Source organism: Trachypithecus francoisi, unplaced genomic scaffold (assembly GCF_009764315.1).
Source record: "Trachypithecus francoisi isolate TF-2019V2 unplaced genomic scaffold, Tfra_2.0 Lachesis_group3, whole genome shotgun sequence".
Lineage (NCBI taxonomy): Eukaryota > Metazoa > Chordata > Mammalia > Primates > Cercopithecidae > Trachypithecus > Trachypithecus francoisi.
Genome location: NW_022681468.1, coordinates 68,717,652 through 68,744,497, shown reverse-complemented (window position 1 = coordinate 68,744,497; position 26,846 = coordinate 68,717,652). Strand labels below are relative to the sequence as shown.

The window sequence follows — 26,846 nt, the reverse complement described above, 5'->3', positions numbered from 1 at the left end:
TCAACTCATTTTTGCAAGATGGAAACGAATGGAGGAATGGTCACTGCCTTAGCAGGGCAGAGAAGGCTGCATCCTAAGTACCTAAAGAAGGGATTGCCAGGAAAGACCCTGGGATATCCCTGGGATGCCTCAGGCCTCGGAGGTACCAGATAACTTGAAAAGTGGGAATATGTGACCAGAAGCAAGAGCACTGTTTGAAAGTCCATGTATGTTTTCTCTCCCACCTCACCCTGAAGACCTGAGGCTTACTCTTTGGAGACTGTATAAGAGCAGCTTCAGACTGGAGGGCAGTGGAGGGCAGGAAAGCGGCCCCATACCAGAAACAAGAGGATGACAAGAATATTTTCGTCCTTAACAGTGGGACCTTCACACACATACAATCTTGATTGAAAGATTCTTCACTGGAGAAACAGTATCCCCAGAAAAGACATTAAATCTTGATATTGGAAGAGAGATGAGAGAGGACCTAACAAAAAAGCCAAGTAATTGCCAAAACCCCACCTTCAACAAGCCCCACCACATTATCTGCTAAGTTTGACAATGTGGAAACAGTAGGGAAAAGGAACCTGAAGAAACATTTAGGAAGACATTGCAATTAACAATAGCCTTATAAGAACTAAATAATGAAAATATGAGGCAATAATTAGTTCCAGAAAAATAAATCCTTGAGCACTACTTGGTTCAGCAGTGAAGTCAAAATAATGCAAACAATTGATTATGGATCAATAATGGGACAGATGTAAGAAGGGGAAATGGGGATAGTGTGTAATTCTAGATGTCATAAATAACATTTAAAGTTGACAAATTAAGAAAGAGTGGTGTATTAGTTTCCTAGGGCTGCATCACAAATTACCCCAAACCCTGTGGCTTAAAACAACAAAAAATTATTCTTTCACAGTTCATTAGTCCAGAAGTCCAAAATCAAGGTGTCATCAGTGTTGGCTCCTCTTAAAAGCTCTGAAGGAGAATCTGGTCCATACCTCTCTCTCTGAGCTTCTGGGGATTGTGAGCAGTCTTTGGTATTCACAGTCTTGTAGCTGCAGAATTCTAATCTCTGCTATCAAAGAAGATGGCATTTGGCCATCTTTACAGCATGTCTTTTTCTGTGAGTCTCTTTCCTTGTTCTTAGAATACCAGTCACAGTGGACTTAGGGCACACTCTATTCTACATGACCACCTTTTAAGTTGAATAATTACATCTACAAAGACCCTGTTTCCAAATAAAATCATCTTCTGAGGTTCTGGGAAGGATGTGAATTGGGGCAGGGACACTGTTCAACTTAATAGAACCAGTATAAGTATAATATTTAGAAATGTTGAAGTGAATTACAATGGAATCAGCTAAAAGTCAAAGGTCCTTACCTCTGGAATGGGAACTGGTGGGTGGAGAGGGCATGGTAGGGGAACGATGTTCATGCTTACAAGGCTTGGAAAAGACATGCCTTTGGCACACTGACACCATGTCCTTTCCTTGAGGCCAGTAGGAGTATCATATTTCTTCTCCTTCTGGTTAAGTGTGGTCAAGTGGCTAGTTCCTAATGATAGGTTGGGTGAAAAGGACACAGGTGGTCAGAGCTCTAACCACCAGGGTGAAACCGTTCAGCTGTATTCTTCCTCCCACAGGGATGGGGAAAGCACATGTTCAAACAGAGCTTCTTTCAGTCTGAGCAGAGTGTCCCCTGGTTACGGTCTGAATGTTTGTGCCCCCCCACCCCCGGCACAAATCCATATGGTGAAATCCAACCCCCCAAGGTGATGGCATCAGGAGTGGGACCTTTAGGAGGTCATGAGGGTACAGCCCTCAGGAATGGGATTAGTGTCCTTACAAGAGAGACCGTAGAGTGATGCCTTGCTCTTTCACCATGTGAGGACACAGCAAGAAGGTACCCTTTATGAACCAGGAAACAGGCCCTTACCAGGTATCAAACCTGCCAGCACCTTGAGCTTAGACGTCTCAGCCTCCAGTACAGTGAGAAATAAATTTCTGTTGTCTATAAGTTACCCAGTTTATGATATTTTGTTAATGCAGCCTGGACAGATGAAGATACCCAGTTGTATCAGACACAAAATCCTTGTATTTGTAATGTGCTGAGATTTAAAGTTTGTTATTGGTGTTACAGCCACATAACCTAGCCTGTCTTAATTGACACAGGCTTGGAGTATTATTTGAATTTGATATGACATACATGTACTATTTTGATAAATATTAAAATAAATAACATAAATGATAAACTGTAAGAGATAATACATGAAACCACTTAGCATTGGTGATTTTAGCAGATCACTTTTTAAATGACACAGTATTCCGAGAGTACTGTATTCTAAGTTGTGGCAGGCATTGTCAAAGTGGGGCATGGGATACATGAAGCCAAACCTTATGTCACAGTTTTTTTTACTGGATTTTATTAATTAAGGAGAAGTATACTGAATTAATCCAAATATGGAAATGGCTCATTTTCCACAATATCTCACGTGCTGGAGTATGGCAAAATAAATGTGTCTACTTTTTGGAGTCAAGGCTTGTTTTGGGGTTCTATTTGTGCCTAATCTTTTTCTTGCTGAATGAGTAACAACAGGTTCTAAAAATTTACTTCCAAACTCCTTTCAAGTGGATTTTTTAAACTCTGTAAACGATCAACACTCTTACCTGGGTATGAATTTATTTCTATTTAGAAACACAGTCATCTCCTGTGTAATGTGATGGTGAAGAGGTTCCCACATGTGGTCTCCTCCTGCCCACTTGATGTCACCTCTCTGTTAGTGCCTAGGTGATAAATCCTTTCAATCTTGCATATTCTGCTTCTGTTGCAATGTCAGTTGCCCATATTTGTGCCTTTCAGTTTACTCTATGATTGTGAGTCTTTATTCAACATACTTTTCATTATGCAGGTCAAATACCACCCTGTATCCAATTCCCCTCTCCTTCAGAGCACCTGGAAGGACTGTATCTTCCTGCTGAAGTTAGGCAAAGTCATGTGACTAACTCTAATGAATGAATGCCATTTTAATGAAAATATTTATGTAACAAAGAAGGTATAAAGCCCCAGTAACTTGTTATATCCACTTCAAGAAATTTTCAATTCAATTCCAGTACAACAAAATGATACAGCTTTTGAAGTTCATTGGGATGAGATCTCAATTAGCTAAGCAGACTGTGAGCTCTCTGAGGGCAGAGATATCCTGAAACCCACACACACTAGATGCTCAATACACATCTGTTGAGAGGATGAACAAAGCATTGAGTGAATGAGTGACTATATTCTAATATTGTGTCTGGATTAAATCACTCTTATTTCTCCTCTATGTTCTTTGGAACAGTTTACTAATTTAGGAAATTACCTTCAAATGAAAAAGATTATTTTCTTAGTGAGATTGGCAACAATAATCTGGCTTCTCAAAGAAGGTTAACACAGAATCTAAGAGGGAAATCCCAGGGAGTTTTGTCTTCTGCTTTGGAACCTTGTAATAAAGATGGCCCAGGGGTGCACATATCTTGCATTTGAATATAATTTGTGGTTTTCCTTTTTTTTGAGATGGAGTCTTGCTCTGTCACCCAAGCTGAAGTGCAGTGGAGCAATCTCAGCTCACTGCAACCTCCACCTCCCGGGTTCAAGTGATTCTTTTGCCTCAGCCTCCTGAGTAGCTGGGATTACAGGGATGTGCCACCATGCCCGGCTAATTTTTGTATTTTTAGTAGAGACGGGGTTTCACCATGTTGGCTAGGCTGGTCTCGAACTCCTGACCTCAGATGATCCACCTGCCTCAGCCTCCCGAAGTGCTGGGATTACAGGCATGAGCCACCATGCAGGGTCCCTTGTTTTCTTCTTTCTCTTTGAGTTTAGTGATTTGAGGCTGTTACAAACTGAATGCTTGTGTTCCTCCAAAATGTGTATGTGGAAGCCCTAACCCACAATGCGATGGCATTTGGAGGTGAGGTCTTTGGGGGGTGATTAGGTTTAAATGAGGTCATGAGGATTTTGTCCCCATGATGGGATTAATGGCTTTATAAGAAGAGGAAGTGACACCAGAACTTTCTATCTCTGCCATGTAAGGATACAGCAAGAAACAGGCCCTCTACAGTTAGGAAGAGGGCCCTCACCAAGAACTGAATCAACCAAGACCTTAATCTTGGAATTCCTATCCGCCAAAACTGTAAATATGAACGTCTGTTGTTTAAGTCACCCAGTCTATAATATTTTGTTACAGCAGCTCCAGCTAAGACAGAAGCCAAATTTCCATCTTCTCTACCTCTATTAGAATAGTAATACTATTTTTGCATGCCATAGTCACCTTCTCTTGCTTTCAGCAACCAGCCTAAGATTCCACTGCCTCTTTAGGTAGAGTAAGTAACATGTCCATCCAGTGACCAACCTGAATTATCAAATATTTCCTAATTGAGGCAGTAATCATTTCTTTAACCACCATTATTGCATAGCATTGTTGGCTGTTAGGCTCCAACCTAGGCATGGTGCTCTTGGGTTTCATATAGTGCAAATAAATGGAAATTTTCACTAGACTCCAAGAGCTTCCAATTTGAAAAAATAGAAAGTTCAGTAATTCAGTCACAGGTTTAACTTTTTAAAAATGCTCTAGATCATATTATCCCCACAAAGTTTTGTTATTTTCCTTTTTTTCCTTCTTGGTAAATAGATTTAATACATTGGCCTGGCTTGCACTGACCATATTATGCCCTTGCAGTTTCCTGAAAATATAGCATTTTGCATTGGCAAACAGCAATAGGAATAAATTATTTAAGCACTATGTAAAAAACTTACTTGAAATTTTGAAGTCTCATACCAAAATACTGACTATTAAATAGAGATTTGTTATGCAATGCCAAATGAAAATGCGCTGTCATAATCCACTGGATAAAGTTTAGTTTTTACATCATTTTGATAAATTTACCTCATTTACCAGTATAGCTACAAATCATGCCTTATGGTTGTCATGTAAAGGCAGTAAAATATTACATACTTCAGATGACCTTTATCCATGCTTTTCACTGTTCACATTTTATCTGTCAAATAGTACTTTCTTTAGAAGCAAATATAACTGCCATTATAGAGAGAAGCTACTGACCTGGGACAAGTCCTAGCATTTAGTGCTCTGACAGATCTTAATTTGGATATTAGCCAAAGTCAATAAAACTTGTTCATGCAGAACCTTACCTGGTTTTCACCACATCGAGGGGGTGCATCAGGCAAATTTCTACAAGACCTGAAAGATGATAAAGAAAAGTCCAATAAACACTTATGTAAACGCTGGTTCTTATTTCCTTGATCCTGTCATTTCTTGAGTATGCGGGTTCAGATAAAGAACTTGAGACTTCGAATATGACAGCTAATAGTAATAGGCTAGTGGCAAAAGACAGAAGCATAATATGATTTTATTTCAATGGGAATAAGATATGTGAGTGAGTACTTTCTTACAAGTGCTCTGGCAGGGAGGTAGGGCTGGAGGGGAAAGAACATTTAAAAAGGAATCAGAAGTGCTAATTGCAATCAACTGGATGGGAGTTGTGGCTTCCTATTCCAGCCCAATAATAAGGATATACAGAAGGAAGGGAGGAAAGAAAAGAAGGAAGGAAGAGCAGGGGGCTCTTTGAATCTCTCCCAGCTTTGGTATGTTAGTAAATACAGCAAATCAGAAACCTCAGTTTCAGTACCCATGAAACAAAGATAATGATGCCTCTTCTCTCCCAAGGTAGTTATGAAAATATAATACATATCAATATATTAATAGCTTAACAGAGAATATTTCTTGTGAGATCATTGTGTGCTAGGCATTGTTCTAAGCAGTACTTAGATTACCTCATTTAATCTTCACAAGTACTTTATGTGATAGAATGTATTATCCCCATTTTACAAATGAGATAATTGAAGCATACAAGTTAAATAACTTGTCTAAGATGTTACATCTAGGAAGTAGCTTTAATTCCCACAAAGCCCTGATCTTAACCATTGCACAGTGAAAGAACTATAGCTTCTTGCAAATAAATTGTAAAACTCTCTCTCTCCTATTGTTTAACTGAGCAGACTACTCAATTATAATACAAACTACTGGCATGCAACAATAGGAGTAGTACAGTAGTGTTAGGTACTAGTAGTTATAAAAATAATTATAGTAGTCATTCTTACGGTATTACAGAGGTAATAACAGTAATAGTTATCTACATATGGATGATCATTTAACATACATGGTCCTGATATGCACAATGAGTGGACAAGGTAAGTATCATTATTATCTTCCCTTTAAGATAAGAAAATTGAGGTTGATAATGCTCAACTGATTTGCCCAAAGGCTACACAACAGTATTTGTGAGTAGTTTCTTATAGGTAGAGCATTTACCTCCATTTATAAACTAACTCAGCTTGAATTTAGCTATGATGTAGTTTATCTTCCCCATCCCATATTTATCCACACAAAATATCTTTTCCTCCCCATACTGACCAGGTCCAGAAAGCTCAAAGGGCCTGTACCTGAAGGCCCCCTTTATTTCTACAGAAGTTTTAGGAAGTTTTCCCTGCATATGCATGCTCTAGGTTGCAAAGTCCTATGTATTGACCAAAACTGTCTTACTTTGGCTACAACTAATAAGATCCAACATGGATGTTTGTGCCAAAGGCTTCCCAAGTCAAGGACCCAATTGGAGTCTCATTGCCTAGAGACAGGAAGAGACAGGCTCAGGTGAGCAGAGGCCACAGGATTGCTGGACACAACAGCAAAGCCTCTAGGTACCATTTTAGCTTTATTATTAAGCCCTGTTTTTCAAGGTAGCATGAGTAGAAATCTTCCTTGCCAACTGTAAAGTCTCCACATACTTCTCCTTGCTTGAGAATTCACATTTACCCCCAAAGTAAGAATCAGGTGACCAGAATTTTTGTCCTGGTACCTTCAGGGAATCATCATTTACCCATGATGACATCAGTTGCTTATCTGTAAAGCAAAAGATTAAATGGCCTAGAATAACTTCGAGGTCTAATATTCTATGTTTATTGCTGTTTTTGAATCTGACTCATATATTTTCATATATATATATATATATATATATATATGAAATGAAGTCATGAGGGTCTTGCCCCCATGATGGGATTATATATATATATACACACAAACATAAACATACATATACATATTTATTTATAATTCTAATTTAAGCTTTATTATATTAGTTATGAGATAAAACCCTAATCCTATTTAAAAAGTTTACTCTGGGAACTCAGACTTTAAAAATAGCATCCTTACCACACACTGTAGCAGAAATCCATTAAGTACACTTCCGGGCACCTCATGCACATAAGGAAGTAAGATACTCAGAATCAGTTTACCAAAGCAAGTACACAAAGCTTCTCTCACTGACTTGACATTAGAGTAGAAGCAAAAAACACATACCAAATAGCACTAGTTGGTACATTTCTCAAAAAGTTTACCAAAAGAACCCACAATAGCAACAACTTATTAAAGCTTACAGCAAGACTTGGAGAATCAGACCACATTATATAAATTTATAATATAAACGTATAATATAATTTACATTATATTATAATTATAATATATATTATATAGTAGATATTATAATTACAATTATATAATTATATTATAATTATAATATAATATAATATAATTTATAATATAAATTTATTATATAAATCTGTTTATTTGCAAAATTGTTTCAGTTTTCTATGTGCTAATGTACATTTCTGGTAGTAAACAGATAATCAATAAGATGATTATACTTTTGTGATTATTTAAAATTATTTTCAATCCCCTAGTATGCACCAAAACACTCATTTATTCACTTGACAAACTTGCACTGGTTACTCTCTATGTGTCTGGTATTGAGGATACAGTCTAGTGAGGGGAACAAACAGACACATAAGAACAAATAGTAATGCATGGAAGGAGGTGCAATGCTCAGAGTTTATGGGAGCACATCAGAGAGAGGCCCCTGACCTAGCATGGGATCAGGTGAGGGGTGGGAAAGGGATTCAAGGCAGAGAGAGGACAGCATGAGCACGAGGCATAGAGGAAAGATATTGCACACAAGAAAGAAGAAAAGAGGCAAGAAGCACTTGAACATTACAGCAACCTAGGGTTGAAGGCAGGGTATGGCAAGCGATGAGGCTGCAAGTGTGCAGGTGAGGCTCAAGTTCACATTTAGGCACTTCGGCTTTATCCCATAGACCACGAGGAGCCCCTGAAGGATTTTCTTTTTTTAATAGCTCTTGGTTGTTTTTTCTTATTACCAATGTACTCCATGTTTACTGAAGACATTTCGAGGAGTTGTAAGCAGAGGAGTGTTATTGACCTCTGCTAATGTGCTCTCCCAATAATCTAATCATCCCCTCCCTTTAATTCCCCCAGTCCTCCCAATCACAGTATTCACATGCAAGCACAACAGCACTGATGTCCCAGCCCTCTCTCCATTGGTAAACAGTTTACCAGTAAAAGCACTGTCTCTCATCATAGCATAGATGTCTTGGTGTCCCATGTACCTCTAAATCTGAGAGTCAATGGCCATCTATGAAACTACCTGCAAAACTGTGAACTGACCAAAAGGAAAATGGGATCTAAATGGTCAAATATATTTGGTCCAGGATCTCTGTGTGATTATTTATTCACTGTTGTTTTTAATCAAAACAAATAATTTATAGAATTTAAGTTAGTGATAAAATGCATTACAGGCAGAGAGAACACAAATGTTGGAAATTATATGGAAGTTTTGACTTTCATCAGAGTTCAGAGTTAAATCCGGATTCACTCAGAGTGGGAACGGATGCTTGCTGTCCTCCACAGACAGCTAAAGACTGTGAGACCCTGATTATTATTTATGAAGAAAACCATATAAATAGAATCAGATTAATCATGTTACATAGGCCTAGAAGTGACCTCAAAAAACTGAATGGTACCATGTGTCTATTGACAATTCTATGACCTAGTATGAAGGCACGAACTAAATAATGAGCTGGTGAGCACAAATTTTAATACTTTCTCTATTCTCATAAAATTAAAGTCTAACATAGAAAAGAATATGACCCTGAAATATCAGCTTCCATTTAATAATCCATCCTAATTGTGATTTTAAGACACACTGATCTCAAGACAAATACAACCTAGAAGTGTTGCTTTTACCAACCTGGCATTTATTAAACTCACCAGCCACAGAGGAATTAAATGGTTCAATCTCCCCTACTCATTCATGATATAAAAATTGTATTGCCAACCACCAACCATAGAAACACTTTCTCTGGGGAAAAAAGTTATAACTTCATAGTATTTGAGAAGGAATACCAAACAAATACATAACATCGTAAATATAAATTTAGATCAGTGCTTTTCTTAGACTCTCTAGCTGATCTTAGATTTAAATTTGGTGTTTGATCTTAAAACCAGAAAAAAGTGATTTTAGAGATAAAATGTCTTCAAGTCATGCTTAACTTTAAATGAGCTGGACTATTTGTAACTTCCATTCATTTTGGGAATAAAAAGCAGAATCAAAACATAATCAAATGACAGTATGAAAATAATTAGAAAAACATAAAAACATATATTTTCTCAAATAACATACTGCATTTCAGAAAGTTAAAAATGTTCCATATGTTACTTTTATTTCAGGCAACTGCTGATTTATCACAATAACAAGTAAATAAGAATTACTATTAGATTTGTTTAAGCTAGACAAAATACTGATTTTATAAGGCTGAACATTATAAAAATTTGAAAATCCCAAAGCAGACTGATACTGTAAATTTAATATATTGTAAATGTTTTCATTGGTTCTGCAGATTCATGTCATGTTAGTGAGCATGACTATATGTCTAAGATTTGAATGAAACTAGTAATTTGACCCTACCACCGGCACAAAAATCCATGGGTTATCCCCTGAACTTTACCTTGGGATAGCCCCTGAATGCCCTGGCCTTTGAACTGCCTCAAGTACATGCCTGAGCCTGAGCCAATATTGAGAAAAGATTAACACCACCCTGTCATAAACCCTTCTCCCAGACTTCATCTTTTCTGAGAAGATCTCCTGCCTGTTCAACCACAAAACTTCACTGATCATTAACACCACCCCCACCTTCCTCTGAAATAACCTGCACTGCACTCTTTTCCAAAAAAAAGAAAAGTACAAACATTGTCACACAATGATTAATCATGATTGGTGAGAGAACAGTTTCTTCTCAGTGTTCAATTCCTAGAACTTTCTCTTTCCTCAGGAATGTTTTTCTTCTATAAGGACACATGTACATATACTTCTGATAATCCTACTAACCCTCAGATCTCAACCATTTTCCCAGAAATCCTGGGGCAAACATGGTTAATTGTCCTCTTGGTAGGCATCCCCTCTTCTTCCTGGCCACCCAGAATAAATATTGCGTTTTCCAGTTTCTTTTGCTGCTCAGCATCACCATGCGACTAAGTTCTGGCCAAAGGGATGTAAGGGAAAGTGGTTTGAGCAACATCTGGGAAGTTTTTTACAGAGCAGGAGACTGCTCTTCTCTTTCTCCCTTCTTAGTGGTGGAATATGGACACAGGTTGCCATGATAGACAACAAGGTAACTTTGGGCATAGAGGCCACACACAGCACAGCAACAACATAGACATAGTGGAGTTCTGGGTTATCTACCTCCAGACACTCATGTTGGAGAAAAATTTCTATTTTCCTGACACTACTGTGATTTGGGTTTTCTACCACATATGCTAATCTAATTCTGATACAGGAGCTCCCTGAACTTGTATCATTGTGTGACACTACCACTGTTTCTTTTCTTATCTAGAAGCTCCATGAAGTCAGAAACTCCATCTGCCCTCTCCATGTTTGTATCCCCACCACTTTGCACAATGGCTGGTACTCAGTATGCTCAATAAGTATTTGATGAATAAATAAATTACTGCTGATTAGGGTTTCTGCCGATGCCATTATGTCAGCTAATTCTCAAGATAAATTGAACTGGCAGCTATTTATTCTGGATTTAATTCATTAGTTTGAACCTTATATAAATAAGCAGATAAGGACAGAGAAACATTCATAAAATGACAATAAATAAAGCACAGTAAGTACCTGAATACAGAAGTATGATATTGTTAATCACATATCCTGCTATGTAAATGTTAGAAAACAACGAATCAATTGGCACCTAATATATTGACAGATGATTGTTGAGAACTGTGTGCATGCGAGTAACGTGCTAGGTGCTGGAGAACACAGCCTGATGCTGCAACAAGGATGCTGGAAAGGCTGAAGGATTTCAAAGCTCAGCACAGAAGGGACACACTGAGAAAGGCCTTACATGTAAAGGGAAGACATTGAGCAGAAAACAGCAATACGCATAAAAATATGGTTCAGGCCTAGTAATTTAGTGTTGCTGTTGACAGTGTGAAATGTTACTTATGTTCTGCATCAATTCTAGTCTTACATAACTGCTTATATTTATCCCAAATTGTCTACCTTCTTTGAGGAACTATGTTATAATTCTGATTAAAAACTAATGACAGAAAACACAGACAATCATTTAAAATTTTAAAATTAAAATGTTATAGCATCTGTGGCCTGCGTATTCTTTATATTTGAGATGACTTGCTCTAAGTCACAAGGCTGATTTCTGGCAAGTAAAGACCATTTAAAATGTAAATGTGTGTGTGTGTGTGTGTGTGTGTGTGTGTGTGTGTACACATGAGGAAGTAGTTCTTAAAATTGTCACCAACTTTGCCTATGACCACTGATAGATATCTCATAACTCAACAATATCCTTTTTCCTATGAGCTAGGAGTAGAGAAACCACATCAAAAGTATCACTTCCCAGAAAACATTAGGTTGTTCTTTTTCATTTCAGAGATTTAAAATGCTTACAACGTAAAGCAGAAGATCTTATCTCCACCCCGCCCCTTTTTTCTACCCATTACTTTACAACCTGGGTCACAGAAAAGAAACAATAGTGAGTGTGTAACTACATACATGGACTGATTGGCTGTGGAACATACCTCATCCCTGCCAACTCCTAATGGAACCCATAGGTACAGAAATGTAGAATGCCGATGTCATTCCTGTGCTTTCCTTCCCACTCTACCTCTGCCTTTACCCAGGAACAGTGTTGCAATGGGCTTTAGTAACCTTTTCAGCAATAGGAAGAAGGTATGTAGAAGATAAGCTGGGTGACCCAAAGTAGTAGCCATAAATATAATTAAAGGACAATGTTGAATGATCCTTTAGCACGGTTTATTTTACTATATACAATGTTATTATACACTGTTCTGTTCTAACACATTATTGAGAACAGAGTATTCTAAATTTACTCTGCTTTATTGTTACTAAGTCAATTCACTGCTCCTTTCTCTACAGTTCCATTTCATGCACTAATTGTTTTACATTGTATCACATATACCAAGAATAGCATTTATCTGGCTGGACATGGTGGCTCACACCTGTAATCCCAGCACTTTGGGAGGCCAAGGCGGGTGGAGCACTTGAGACCAGGAGTTTCAGACCAGTTTGGCCAACACGGTGAAACCCCATCTCTACAAAAAATACAAAAATTAGTCAGGTGTGGTGATGTGGGACTACAAGTCCCAGCTACTTGGGAGGTTAAGGTAGGAGTATCGCTTGAACCTGGGAGGCAGAGGTTGCAGTTAGTTGAGATCATGTCACTGCACTCTAGCCTGGGTGACAGAGTGAGGCCCTATCTCAAAAAATAAATAAATAAATAAATAACATTTATCATACGATACTCTGTCTCTCCACACTGCTCCCCAATTCCCCAGCCATTGCAGTATTCAACATCAGACACTGTAGTCTATGTGAATGGTATCTCTAGGTTGTGAGAAGCCTGTGTAGCCAAAACAAATGATGAAATCTTTGAGAAGAGGGAGCATTTATCTTTATATACCCACTGAATAAATTACAGCACCTGAAACCCACTGAAGAAGTTCTCTACCTACACTCACTCTCTTGGTGATCTCATCCAAATCCATGGTTTCAATTAAGCCAAAAAACAATTCACCAATTTCCATTTCTAGTCCAGACTTCCCTTTCAAAGTCTAGATTTAAATATCCGATTGCCTGTTTGACATCTCTGCTTGGATATCTAGTAGCCTAGATATTCAGTCTAAAACTGGATTCCTGACCCTGCACACCTCTATCCCCTTCGGAAACAACATGCTCAACCTTAGAATCATTCTGGATGCTTCTATCCCTCTCACAACCCTCTTTGAATCTATCTGGAAATCTCTTTGACTCTACTTCAAAATATATCCAGATTTCTACCATCCCTCACAACCTCTACTTCTCCCGTTCTGGTCTAGGTCATGATTATCATTTATCAGCAGATCAACTGTAGCAGGCCCTTAACACGTATCCCTCCATCTACCTTTGACCCCTCCCGTCTGTTCTCACCCCACAGCCTGAGTGATCTTTTTAAATTAGAAGTTATTTCATGTCATTCTTCTGGTCAAAAATGGTTCTCCATTATACTCAGAGGAAAGCTACCTGTAACCGCAGCTTCATTACTCCTCTCACCTGCTGTCTTACTACTCTCCCCTCCACTGGCTCTACTCCAGTCACACTGGCCTCTCTGCTATTTCCCAGCCTTGCCAGGCCTTCAGTAATAGGCCTTTGGTCTCGCTGTTCCCGCTGCCTAGAATGCTCTTCCCCAGATTCCACTTGGTCAACACCTTCACATGGACCAAGAGTAACCCCAACCACTCTAACACAGACCTGCCCCTCCTTAGCCCAGCACTGATAAATGTCTTTATGCTGCTCTGTTTTTTCATTTCTCTCTAGTGTGTACCAACTTCTAAACTTACTATATCACTTATCTATTAATTGTGTTTATTGTTTCCTATATGTCTCTTCTGATAGAAATTAACTTCATGAGAACAGAGACCTTCGTATTATCCATCAATACGCACTAAGTACCCAGAACATGCCTGGCACCTAGTAGTGCTCAATAAATCTTTGTTGAAAAAGAAACTGAATTATATAAAAGAATAAAATTGCTACAATTATGGAATTCCATTTCAGTGGTATGTAGAGGATAAGGTTTTAAAAATTTACTGTACAGACAAGGAACTCTTCCAGTCCAAAGAATCCGTGATGATAATTTTTAAAACTGATCTTACTTATTTTTTAAAAAATTATGTGAGTTTTAATCGACAAATAATAATTTTATATGTTTATGGGGTACAATGTGATGTTTGATACACATATACATTGTGGAATGATTGAATCAAGCTAATGAACATATCCATCACTTCATATACTTATGAATTTTTTATAGTGAGAACATTTAAAATCTAATCTTTATGCAACTTTGAAATATGCAATGCATTATTATTAATTATAGTCACCATTCTGTGCAATAGGTCATGAAAACTTATTTCTACTGCCTTGCTGAAACTTTGTACCCTTTGATCAACATCTCCCCTTTCCCCATCCACTTATCTCTCCCAGCCTCTGGGAACCTCCATTCTAGTCTCTATTTTATGGGTTCGACTTTTTAAGATACTGCATGTAAGTGAGATCATGTAGTATTTGTCTATTCGTGTCTGGCTTATTTCACTTAGTATGGTGTCCTCTGGGTTCATCCATGGTATCACAAATGACAGGATTTCCTTCTTTTTCAGGTCTGAAGAATATTCCATTGTATACATTTTCTTATCATTCATTCATTGATGGACATTTAGGTTGGTTTCGTATCTTGACTACTGTGAATAATGCTATGATTAACATGGAAGTGCATTTATCTCTACAATGTACTTATTTCATTTCCTGTGGATATACATCCATAAGTGGGATTGCTGGATCATATATGGTAATTCTATTTTTAGTTTTTTTATGTACCACATTACTGTGTTCCATAATGGCTATACTAATATGCATTCCCACCTACAGTGTATGAAGGTTCTCTTTTCTCCACCATCTTGCCAACACTTTTTATCTTTCATCTTTTTAATAACAATGATTCTCACAGGTGTAAGATGATATCTCACTGTGGTTTTGGTTTGCATTTCTCTGATGATTACTGATGATGAGCATTTTTCTATATGTCTGGTGGCTGCCTGTCTTTTTTTGAGAAATATCTCTTCAAGTCCTTTGCTCATTTTTAATAGGGTATCTGTTTTCTTCCTATTATTTGAGTTCCTTATATATTTTGGATATTAGTCCCTTGTCAGATGTGGTTTGCAAATATTTTCTCTGAACCCATGGATTGTCTATTCACTCTCTTAATAATGTCCTTTGCTGTGCAGGAGGAGCCTTTTAGTTTGATGCAATTCCATTTGTCTATTTTTGCTTTTGCTGCTGGAGCTTTTGGGGACATATCCAAGAAATCTCTGCCCAGACAAATGTCATGTCTGTTTTCTTCTAGTAATTTTACAGTTTCAGGCCTTACGTTTAAATCTTTAATCCACTTTGAGTTGGTTTTTGTACAAGATGTGAGATAAGGATCAAATTTTATTGTTCTGCACGTGGATATCCAGTTTTCCCAACACCATTTATTGAAGAGACTGTGCGTTTTCCATTGTATGTTCCTGGCACCTTTGTGGAAAATCAATTGACCATAAATGTATGGGTTTATTTCCAGGTTCTCTACTCTGTTCCATTGATCAATGTGTCTGTTTTTATGCCAATATCATGCTGTTTTGATTACTCTAACTTTGTAATAGATTTGGAAGTCAGGTAGTGCAATGTCTTCAGCGTTATGTTTGCTCAAGATTTGCTTTGGATATTCAGGGTCTTCTTTGGTTCCATACAAAGTTTAGAATTATTTTTTCTATTTCTGTGGAAATTAAACTGGAATTTTGATAGTGCATTGAATTTGCATATCATTTTGAGTAGTAGGGACATTTTAACAATATTAATTCTTCCAACCTATGAACACAGGATATCTTTCCATTTACTTGTATTGTCTTTATGATACTGTTTAAAAGAGGAAGTAAGTCTATTGATACGTTTTGAGTCTGTATGTATCCTCTAAGTAAAACAGAGGAATTATATGTCCAAAATAATTTTGGTAAGTAGTATTTTATGAAGCACAAAATATCTCAATATCTCAGTAAACTGCAAAGCAGTTCAGACCAACAATTGGAGCATTCAGGATTCCCTGAGATGCCAGTTACAAGTAAAACCTGTTTTCTTTCTATCAGGCCCAAATCTTTGCATTGTACTACTGCCACTTCCTTGATACTTTCGAATTAAATCCAAGACCTCTCTTATGTTCTCTGAAATTCACACTGTTTTAACCATTTACTTAACTGATTTTGTGTAATATGTTTAAGTCTTTAAAATATAAAAGAATACTTTTATATTTTTATATATTTTATATAAAAGAATATTTTTTATTTTTATATATTTTTATATTTTATATAAAAGAATGTTTTTATATTTTAAAGAGAACCATAGAGGAATGAATGGTTTCAAACTGTGCAAATTTCAAATTCAAAAACAGAACAACTACAGACAGAACTTATATATTTTCATCTGCTCTACTAGTCAAGCAAATCATTACAACATCCTATTTGATAGCCTGCCCAGAAAATGTGGTAGCCCTACTCAATTATAAGCAATGTGAGACTCATAAAGGGAAATCAAATATATTATACTCTCCCCTAATAATAGTTAAGGTGCACTACCTTTGTGGCTCAGTAAATTAATATTATACACACTGCATTGGCCAAATAGGCAATGTGATTTGGCAGGTTTGAAAGATGTTGTTAAAAGTTATGTGCTTGAGCCAGCCACAGCCTCCCTTGGAAAACTTAAAGCAAACACTTTCACGTAAGTTTACAATGTGCATATATTTTTTAAACATAACTAACACTAAGCAATGGCTGTTAGCATGTGTCTACAGGGAATGCAATTTTCCTCATTGTATACTCCCTATTCTCATAGAGTTTACTTTTAACTCACTGAAGAATTTAGGGAAATATATTTCAGAGGTATAAACCATATGCACACATTATGGTCTAGAAATCATGGTAAATGGAGCATGTCTAAAGGAGGAAGAAAAGTTGAGGCAGAGTTTTAAAATAAGTGAGTTTTTTTTTAACTCACACTTTGAATGCAAAGGATAGGCTGAAAATTATTAAACTAATGAAAATCTCACTTGTAAACAAAGTTTTTATGTAAGTCAATTTCAGCTCAGTATAACGTCTTTAAAAATTATTGTTTGGTATCTTACCTCAATAGAAGTTATTCTTTTTTCATCTTTGTTATTTAACTCCATTTTAGACCCCAAGTAAGCTCCACATACACTTGGGTAAGTGAACCAATTTTCAGACGTGCTGGTCTTTTATGGAATCTAACTGCTATATGTGAGTTTTTACCACAACCAGCAATGCAAGGAGAAACACACCAGGGGAAAATAAGGTGTGCATTAGTTGGCAGATGGAAAAATTCTTTTGAGCATATAAAATGTCTTTAAAGAGAAGGAAATGTGAAGAAAAGAGAGAGAAATAGAGGGCCACTTGTTTTATAGATCTATATATGTTCTATAATGTCTATATATTCATATATATGTTACATATAAATATGTATGATATGTGAGATATGTAATGCATGCACTTGTGTGTCTACATATATATATATTTCATTCAGAAATAGTTTGTATTGTATTTTGCTTATCTAAAGTGAAAAAAGGCCAAGCAAGGTGGTTCACACGTGTAATCCCAGCACTTGGGAGGCTGAAATGGGCAGATCACCCGAGCTCAGGAGTTTGAGACAACCCTGGCCAACAGGGTGAAATCCTGTCTCTACTAAAAATACAAAAATTAGCTGGGTGTGATGGTGCACACCTGTAATCCCAGCTACTTGAGTGGCTGAAGCAGGAGAATTGCTTGAACCCAGGAGGTGGATGTTGCAGTGAGCAGAGATCATGCCACTGCACTCCAGCCTGGGCAATAAAGCAAGACTTCATCTCAAAAAAATAAAAAGGAAAAAAAATTTTCATGTTGACCAGCATTTCAACATTGGAAGGTCATTAAAATCCAGAAAGGCAGCTGAAGGAGGGGTTTAAGCTCTATGGCTTGGGGAATAGGGCAGTTTATACAGTATCAGGACCTCTATTTCAACTCCACAGAAGACTTGCCCATTTCTGGGGACTCTGCTTGCTTTCCACCTCTCTATCAACCAGAAAGATAAATATATTTTTCTTTTCTGAAGATTTCTTCTTTGTTTCTCACAGCTTCTATAGAGTTAGTTTTCCTTTCTTCTTTGATTTAATTGCCTAAAAAGAAGCCCTCGATTTGACACAAGAGTCAGGAACAGATTGTGTTCCACCCTGCCCACCCCTCCAGAGATGAGCTGAAGCTGACTCTCACAGGCGGGGTGCATGCCGCACTCTCTCACTTTGCATTCAGTGGCATCATGTTAGTAGCTCAAAATTGGCTATGGTGGGAGTATTTACACTAAGGAAGTTGGCAAATGCTACAAATCACAGTTTTTGTTTGTTTTCAAGGGAGGCAATTGTTAAAAACTTAGCAGCATGCTACTGCCCAAATCTGACCAGAAATTCTGTTGTTTAGCCTACTAGGTTCAAATAGCTTTACAATTATAGTATATGGAGGGTCGTTTTTTAAAATCTCCAGTAGCTCTTAAACTTTGCTAACTGCAAATTTCCAAAGGTGCCATAAAGTTAATCTTTAGCTTATATTCTCTGTTCATCACAATTTAATAAAAACTATGATCCTACATCAGAATTTTAAAAAAAATTCCTTAGAAAGTGATATTCAAGTAAACCAACCGACCTGCCAACCCACCCACCATGCCTGTGATTTACCACTGTATTGTGCAGATGTTTCTATTATGGTGACCACACAGAGATTAAGCAATGAGAGTAAATTATACAGATTATAACTATATATGTTCCATAATGTCTATATATTCATGTATATGTTATATATAAAAATATGTATAAATATGTGAGATATGTAATGTGTCCACATGTGTGCACAGGAAAATAGCTTCCTCCCTCTGTGCTCTTCCTAGGGCATATCTTACAAGAAGAAAGAGGAAGTGTTACTACAAAGTCTGTTCAACTTTCAGTCATTCATTAGATGTACAGAAACAGGTAGAAGACATCAAGCAAATACACATCATCTTACTAAATGAAGAATTCAGATTTGTAGGTCACAAGTAGCCAGGTCTTTTCTTCCCATTACTCACTGACACCTGTTACCACTAAAGAAAAAGAAAATGAAATTGTAATGCTTTTTCCCCATTCTAACTAGCGTTACTTCTTGCAATCATATTCATCTTGATGGAGTAAATGACTTTGACCATTGGCTTTCTTTATTATGTAGCCACGATTGTCTGCATTTAATTAATCACACTGCTACAATACTTGTCTTTAGGTGTCAGCTTTTAATTTTATATTTGCTGATGACCTGGAACCATAGCTACATAAATTCTTTTTGAACTGTTATTCTACACTGGCCTCTTTGCCATGCTCCCATGAATTCCACCTTATTGAGCCAAGTATTCCAGGTAAATTTCATACACACATTCTATATCATGGTCTGGCTTGTGGGGGAAAAGAGGGAGAAGGTTGATTCCATTTCACAGATTCCTTTTATAGGCAGCCATATAGTTTAATCACACAAGATTTCTACTAGGTGTGGATTAATTAGGCTAATCTTTATTTCCACATGAAAAACTTACCAAAACGGAAGATGGCCAAATAGGAACAGCTCCAGTCTCCAACTCCCAGCGTGAGTGACACAGAAGACCGGTGATTTCTGCATTTTCAACTGAGGTACTGGGGTCATCTCACTAGGGAGTGCCGGACAATTGATGCTGGTCAGCTGCTGCAGCCCGACCAGCGAGAGCTGAAGCTGGGCAAGGCATCGCCTCACCTGGGAAGTGCAAGGGGGAAGGGAATCCCTTTTCCTAGCCAGGGGAACTGAGACACACAACACCTGGAAAATCGGGTAACTCCCACCCCAACACTGTGCTTTAAGCAAACGGGCACACCAGGAGATTATATCCCACACCTGGCCTGAAGGGTCCCATGCCCACGGAGCCTCCCTCATTGCTAGCACAGCAGTCTGCGATCTAACCTCAAGGCAGCAGTGAGGCTGGGGGAGGGGAGCCCACCATTGCTGAGGCTTAACTAGGTAAACAAAGCAGCTGGGAAACTCGAACTGGGTGGAGCTCACAGCAGCTCAAGGAAACCTGCCTGTCTCTGTAGACTCCACCTCTGGGGACAGGGCACAGCTAAACAACAACAACAAAAAAAGCAGCAGAAACCTCTGGCTCAAAATAAAGGGATGGAGGAAGATCTACCAAGCAAATGGAGAACAAAAACAAGCAGGGATTGCAATACTAGTCTCTGATAAAACAGACTTTAAACCATCAAAGATCAAAAGAGACAAAGAAGGCCATTACACAATGGTAAAGGGATCAATTCAACAGGAAGAGCTAACTATCCTAAATATATATGGACCCAATACAGGTGCACCCAGATTCATAAAGCAAGTCCTTAGAGACTTACAAAGAGACTTAGACTCCCATACAATAATAATGGGAGACTTCAACACTCCACTATCAATATTAGACAGATCAACGAGACAGAAAGTTAACAAGGATATCCAGGAATTGAACTCATCTCTGCAGCAAGCAGACCTAATAGACATCTATAGAACTCTCCACCCCAAATCAACAGAATATACATTCTTCTCAGCACCACATCACACTTATTCCAACATTGACCACATAATTGGAAGTAAAGCACTCCTCAGCAAATGTACAAGAACAGAAATTATAACAAACTGTCTCTCAGACCACAGTGCAATCAAACTAGAACTCAGGACTAAGAAACTCAATCCAAACCGCTCAACTACATGGAAACTGAACAACCTGCTCCTGAATGACTACTGGGTACATAAAGAAATGAAGGCAGAAATAAAGATGTTCTTTGAAACTAATGAGAACAAAGATACAACATACCAGAATCTCTGGGACACATTTAAAGCAGTGTGTAGAGGGAAATTTATAGCACTAAATGCCCACAAGAGAAAGCTGGAAAGATCTAAAATTGACACTCTAACACCACAATTAAAAGAACTAGAGAGGAAAGAGCAAACACATTCAAAAGCTAGCAGAAGGCAAAAAATAACTAAGATCAGAGCAGAACTGAAGGAGATAGAGACACAAAAAACCCTCCAAAAAAATCAATGAATCCAGGAGTCGGTTTTTTGAAAAGATCAACAAAATTGAGAGACCGCTAGCAAGACTAATAAAGAAGAAAAGAGATAAGAATCAAATAGACGCAATAAAAAATGATAAAGGGGATATCACCACCGACCCTACAGAAATACAAACTACCATCAGAGAATACTATAAACACCTCTACGCAAATCAACTAGAAAATCTAGAAGAAATGGATAATTTCCTACACTCTTCCAAGACTAAACCAGGAAGAAGTTGAAACCCTGAATAAACCAATAGCAGGCTCTGAAATTGAGGCAATAATTAATAGCCTACCAACCAACAAAAGTCCAGGACCAGATGGATTCACAGCTGAATTTTACCAGAGGTGCAAGGAGGAGCTGGTACCATTCCTTCTGAAACTATTCCAATCAATAGAAAAAGAGGGAATCCTCCCTAACATTCTATGAGGCCAACATCATCCTGATACCAAAGCCTGGCAGAGACACAACAAAAAAAGAGAATTTTAGACCAATATCCCTGATGAACATCAATGCAAAAATCCTCAATAAAATACTGGCAAACTGGATTCAGCAGCACATCAAAAAGCTTATCCACCATGATCAAGTGGGCTTCATCCCTGGGATGCAAGGCTGGTTCAACATTCGCAAATCAATAAACGTAATCCAGCATATAAACAGAACCAAAGACAAGAACCACATGATTATCTCAATAGATGCAGAAAAGGCTTTTGACAAAATTCAACAGCCCTTCATGCTAAAAACGCTCAATAAATTTGGTATTGATGGAACGTACCTCAAAATAATAAGAGCTATTTATGACAAACCCACAGCCAATATCATACTGAATGGGCAAAAACTGGAAAAATTCCCTTTGAAAACTGGCACAAGACAGGGATGCCCTCTCTCACCACTCCTATTCAACATAGTGTTGGAATTTCTGGCTAGGGCAATCAGGCAAGAGAAAGAAATCAAGGGTATTCTCTGAGGAAAAGAAGAAGTCAAATTGTCCCTGTTTGCAGATGACATGATTGTATATTTAGAAAACCCCGTTGTCTCAGCCCAAAATCTCCTTAAGCTGATAAGAAACTTCAGCAAAGTCTCAGGATACAATATTAATGTGCAAAAATCACAAGCATTCTTATACACCAGTAGCAGACAAACAGAGAGCCAAATCATGAATGAACTTCCATTCACAATTGCTTCAAAGAGAATAAAATACCTAGGAATCCAACTTACAAGGGATGTGAAGGACCTCTTCAAGGAGAACTACAAACCACTGCTCATCGAAATAAAAGAGGACAAAAACAAATGGAAGAACATACCATGCTCATGGATAGGAAGAATCAATATCATGAAAATGGCCATACTGCCCAAGATTATTTATAGATTCAATGCCATCCCCATCAAGCTACCAATGAGTTTCTTCACAGAATTGGAAAAAACTGCTTTAAAGTTCATATGGAACCAAAAAAGAGCCCGCATTGCCAAGACAATCCTAAGTCAAAAGAACAAAGCTGGAGGCATCATGCTACCTGACTTCAAACTATACTACAAGGCTACAGTAACCAAAATAGCATGGTACTGGTACCAAAACAGAGATATAGACCAATGGAACAGAACAGAGTCCTCAGAAATAATACCACACATCTACAGACATCTGATCTTTGACAAACCGGAGAGAAACAAGAAATGGGGAAAGGATTCCCTATTTAATAAATGGTGCTGGGAAAGTTGGCTAGCCATAAGTAGAAAGCTGAAACTGGATCCTTTCCTTACTCCTTATACGAAAATTAATTCAAGATGGATTAGAGACTTAAATGTTAGACCTAATACCATAAAAACCCTAGAAGAAAACTTAGGTAGTACCATTCAGGACATAAGCATGGGCAAGGACTTCATGTCTAAAACACCAAAAGCAATGTCAACAAAAGCCAAAATTGACAAATGGGATCTCATTAAACTAAAGAGCTTCTGCACAGCAAAAGAAACTACCATCAGAGTGAACAGGCAACCTACAGAATGGGAGAAAATTTTTGCAATCTACCCATCTGACAAAGGACTAATATCCAGAATCTACAAAGAACTCACACAAATTTACAAGAAAAAAAAAACAACCCCATCAAAAAGTGGGGAAAGGATATGAACAGACATTTCTCAAAAGAAGACATCCATATAGCCAACAGACACATGAAAAAATGCTCATCACCACTCACCATCAGATAAATGCAAATCAAAACCACAATGAGATACCATCTCACACCAGTTAGAATGGCAATCATTAAAAAGTCAGGAAACAATGGGTGCTGGAGAGGATGTGGAGAAATAGGAACACTTTTACACTGTTGGTGAGATTGTAAACTAGTTCAACCATTATGGAAAACAGTATGGCAATTCCTCAAGGATCTAGAACTAGATGTACCATATGACCCAGCCATCCCGCTACTGGGTATATACCCAAAGGATTATAAATCATGCTGCTATAAAGACACATACACACGTATGTTTATTGCAGCACTATTCACAATAGCAAAGACTTGGAATCAACCCAAATGTCCATCTGTGACAGACTGGATTAAGAAAATGTGGCACATATACACCATGGAATACTATGCAGCCATAAAAAGGGATGAGTTTGTGTCCTTTGTAGGGACATGGATGCAGCTGGAAACCATCATTCTTAGCAAACTATCACAAGAACAGAAAACCAAACACCGCATGTTCTCACTCATAGGTGGGAACTGAATAATGAGATCACTTGGACTCGGGAAGGGGAACATCACACACCGGGGCCTATCATGGGGAGGGGGGAGGGGGGAGGGATTGCATTGGGAGTTATACCTGATATAAATAACGAATTGATGGGTGCTGATGAGTTGATGGGTGCAGCACACCAACATGGTACAAGTATACAGATGTAACAAACCTGCACGCTATGCACATGTACCCTAGAACGTAAAGTATAATAAAAAAAAATTAAAAAAAAGAAAAACTTACCAAAATGAAACTGACTGCACTTCATGTAAAATAAATGCCAGCTGAAGAACAATATTTGGATACCAAAGTATAAGAAATTACAGAAATACAAAGGCAGATGCATTTCATCACATACATATTTCATTGCAATAACATTGAATACATTAGTACTGACGGGAAACATTATCTGAATTAATTAGTTAATTTGACTGATGTTAGAGACAGGGTCTTATTCTGTTGAGCAGGCTGGGGTGCAGTGGTGCAATCATAGCTCACTGCAGCCTCGAACTCCTGGGCTTAGGCAATCCTCCCACCTCAACCTCCTACGTAGCTAGGATTATAGGCATATACCACTATGCCCAGCAATTTTTTAATTTTATTTTTTTGTAGAGACAGGGTCTCCATATGTTGCCCAGGCTGGTCTCAAACTCCTCAAGCAATCCTCCCACCTCAGCCTCCCAAAGTGCTGGAATTACAGGTGTGAGCCACAACACTCAGCCTTAAATAAAAATTAGCGTTTGATTTCAGTTAATATTCTTAAAATACTAGCTCACTAAACAATATTTGCCTCTATGGCCTTCATACCAACAAGCACCTTGGGATGCTTCTTTGCAACATTAAATTATTTTTCAACATTAAATATGGTTTATCTCTGTTTTCTAGGTGTTGGACAAGCTCTTGTCCAGGACAGTTTTCATTCAACACATATTTTTTGAGTGCCTACTATGTACATAGTTCTTCCAGCATAGTTCTGGATGCTAGTTTTCTTCTTGCTTATAATTTCACAGGGCAATAGGAAGCAAGGTTGTCAACCTAGAGTGAGGATAAGGAAGGGGATTTGGGGAGAGCAGGCAGAGGTATGAAACAGTTTTCTGCAGGAGAAAGGAAGGGATTGGCCAGGAAAACATCATAAAATTACTGGGTAGCACTGAGAGTCCATTTGAGGCCAATGGTCATGCATGTAAAGTGTCATTTTTGTCTACTGACATTCAGCTGTGTGGGTTCAGGAAGAGTGACATTTAACCAGGTTGAGCTTTTGCCAAATGAATATGAAGAAATGACAGAGGGCAAAGGAACAAGTGCATGGCAGCGAGTAATTATAATGATTGGCCAAGGAACTTAGGCTCGCAAGGATAGAATTGAGGATATGATGGGGATGAGAACATGGTGTTAAGAGTAGAGGCTTATTGGTCCTGCTGGAATCAGGATACTGGAGGGAGAGAGGCAGAAAGTAAGAGATGAAGTTAACACTAAGATAACTAAGTCCCACTTGTATTCATCTACAATAACTACTAACATTTGGATTTTTTCACTGTATCCTCAATGTCCAGCATAAGGTACACCACAACATCCATGAAGTAAATGAAAATGTCAAATAAATAAAAGTTTGAATCTATAATTGAGTAATATCAAGTACATGAAGAGCAAGCATGTAGAGGAGTAACACATTCACCATTCCCTGAACTAGATTCAGATGTTCTCTTTGTTTTGATTGGATCTCCAAGGTTCACTTGAGTTTATGATTTAACAACTATTTAAGTAATATCCTATAATGACCACAATATGTACACCTTAAGAAGTCAATATACCTAATAGTCAATGTATGTCATAAAGAAATGCAAAAAATTTGAAACACTGAATAAAACAAGTATACAAATATAGGCCTCCAAAGATGGATTATGTTTCTAAGAACCAAAATAAAACTGCCTTGAAAGACGTGTAATCGACAGTATTAAGTTCTCAAAAGTAAATGGATACATTTCATACTCATATTCCAAGACAAAGTTAAATAGCAATTAATGAAAAACCTATTTTAAAGGACTTAATCATCTTTTCTAGGAAAGGTGGCCCTAACTTTCTGTCAATCGATATAAAACATATCAGCACTAAAAGAATCTCTTGATGGATGAAAATTATAACTCTGACAATCTCCCTAGGAATCCTGTAGGGTAACTGCAAAGTCTGAAAACATAGATAAATAAACACAACGTCACCAAGGGCATTGTCAATCCTTAAAAAAGTAAATTAACATTTATCTATTTTCCAGACTACACATTCTGCTGATGACTTCAGAGGACAGGCATGAATTCTGTATTCACTCAGTGGCTAGATTTAGCTACCAGGTAATTTTTGAATAAATAGAGCAAAATGTGAAGAGCAACATTTCTATTATAACTCTGATTTTTTCATGTGTTGCTTTGATGTTACAAGAATCAATTTCTTCATTTATTCTCTTATACACTAAAGTATATATAGGCAACATGCAACACAATGGCAGAAACTAAAAGGAGTATCTGTACTCCTGGGAACAATACTGTAGCATCACCAAAATCTATTCCCTCTTTTTTCTCATGTTTCATGACGTCACAGCAAGGTGGCGCTTCCCATTATCTCTTGAGTGTAGCCGTGTAACTAACTTTTCACCTACGGATAGGAGAGGCAGAGCGCCTAAGACTATGAAGATGTCTTTTCAATACCCAGTTTCCCCTTCCCACTAACTGGAACTTCAACGAGGCCGTGATTCAAGTTGTACCTTACAAAAGACAAAGAAATAGTCTAGGGGATGGTGGAGCAACTAGTGGCAGGAACCTGTGTCCCATAATGACCATGAAGAATAGAGATTCTGTGCTGACCTGAAAATTACAATCAGGGCTGCTACATGAAAGAGAAATAAGCTTGTTGTTCCTTAAGCCACTATGTTGTTAGGTCTC

General features: G+C 37.8%; 1 protein-coding gene across 1 annotated transcript in view; it reads right to left on the bottom strand.

The window, feature by feature from the left end:
* The window catches only part of SLC25A21 (solute carrier family 25 member 21), a 526,576-nt gene that overhangs the window by 203,523 nt on the left and 296,207 nt on the right, over window positions 1–26,846 (bottom strand). The window contains exon 2 of the mRNA XM_033188230.1: window positions 5,169–5,217. Within this exon, the coding sequence (XP_033044121.1) occupies window positions 5,169–5,217 (49 nt within the window). The remainder of the gene's footprint in view (window positions 1–5,168; window positions 5,218–26,846) is intronic.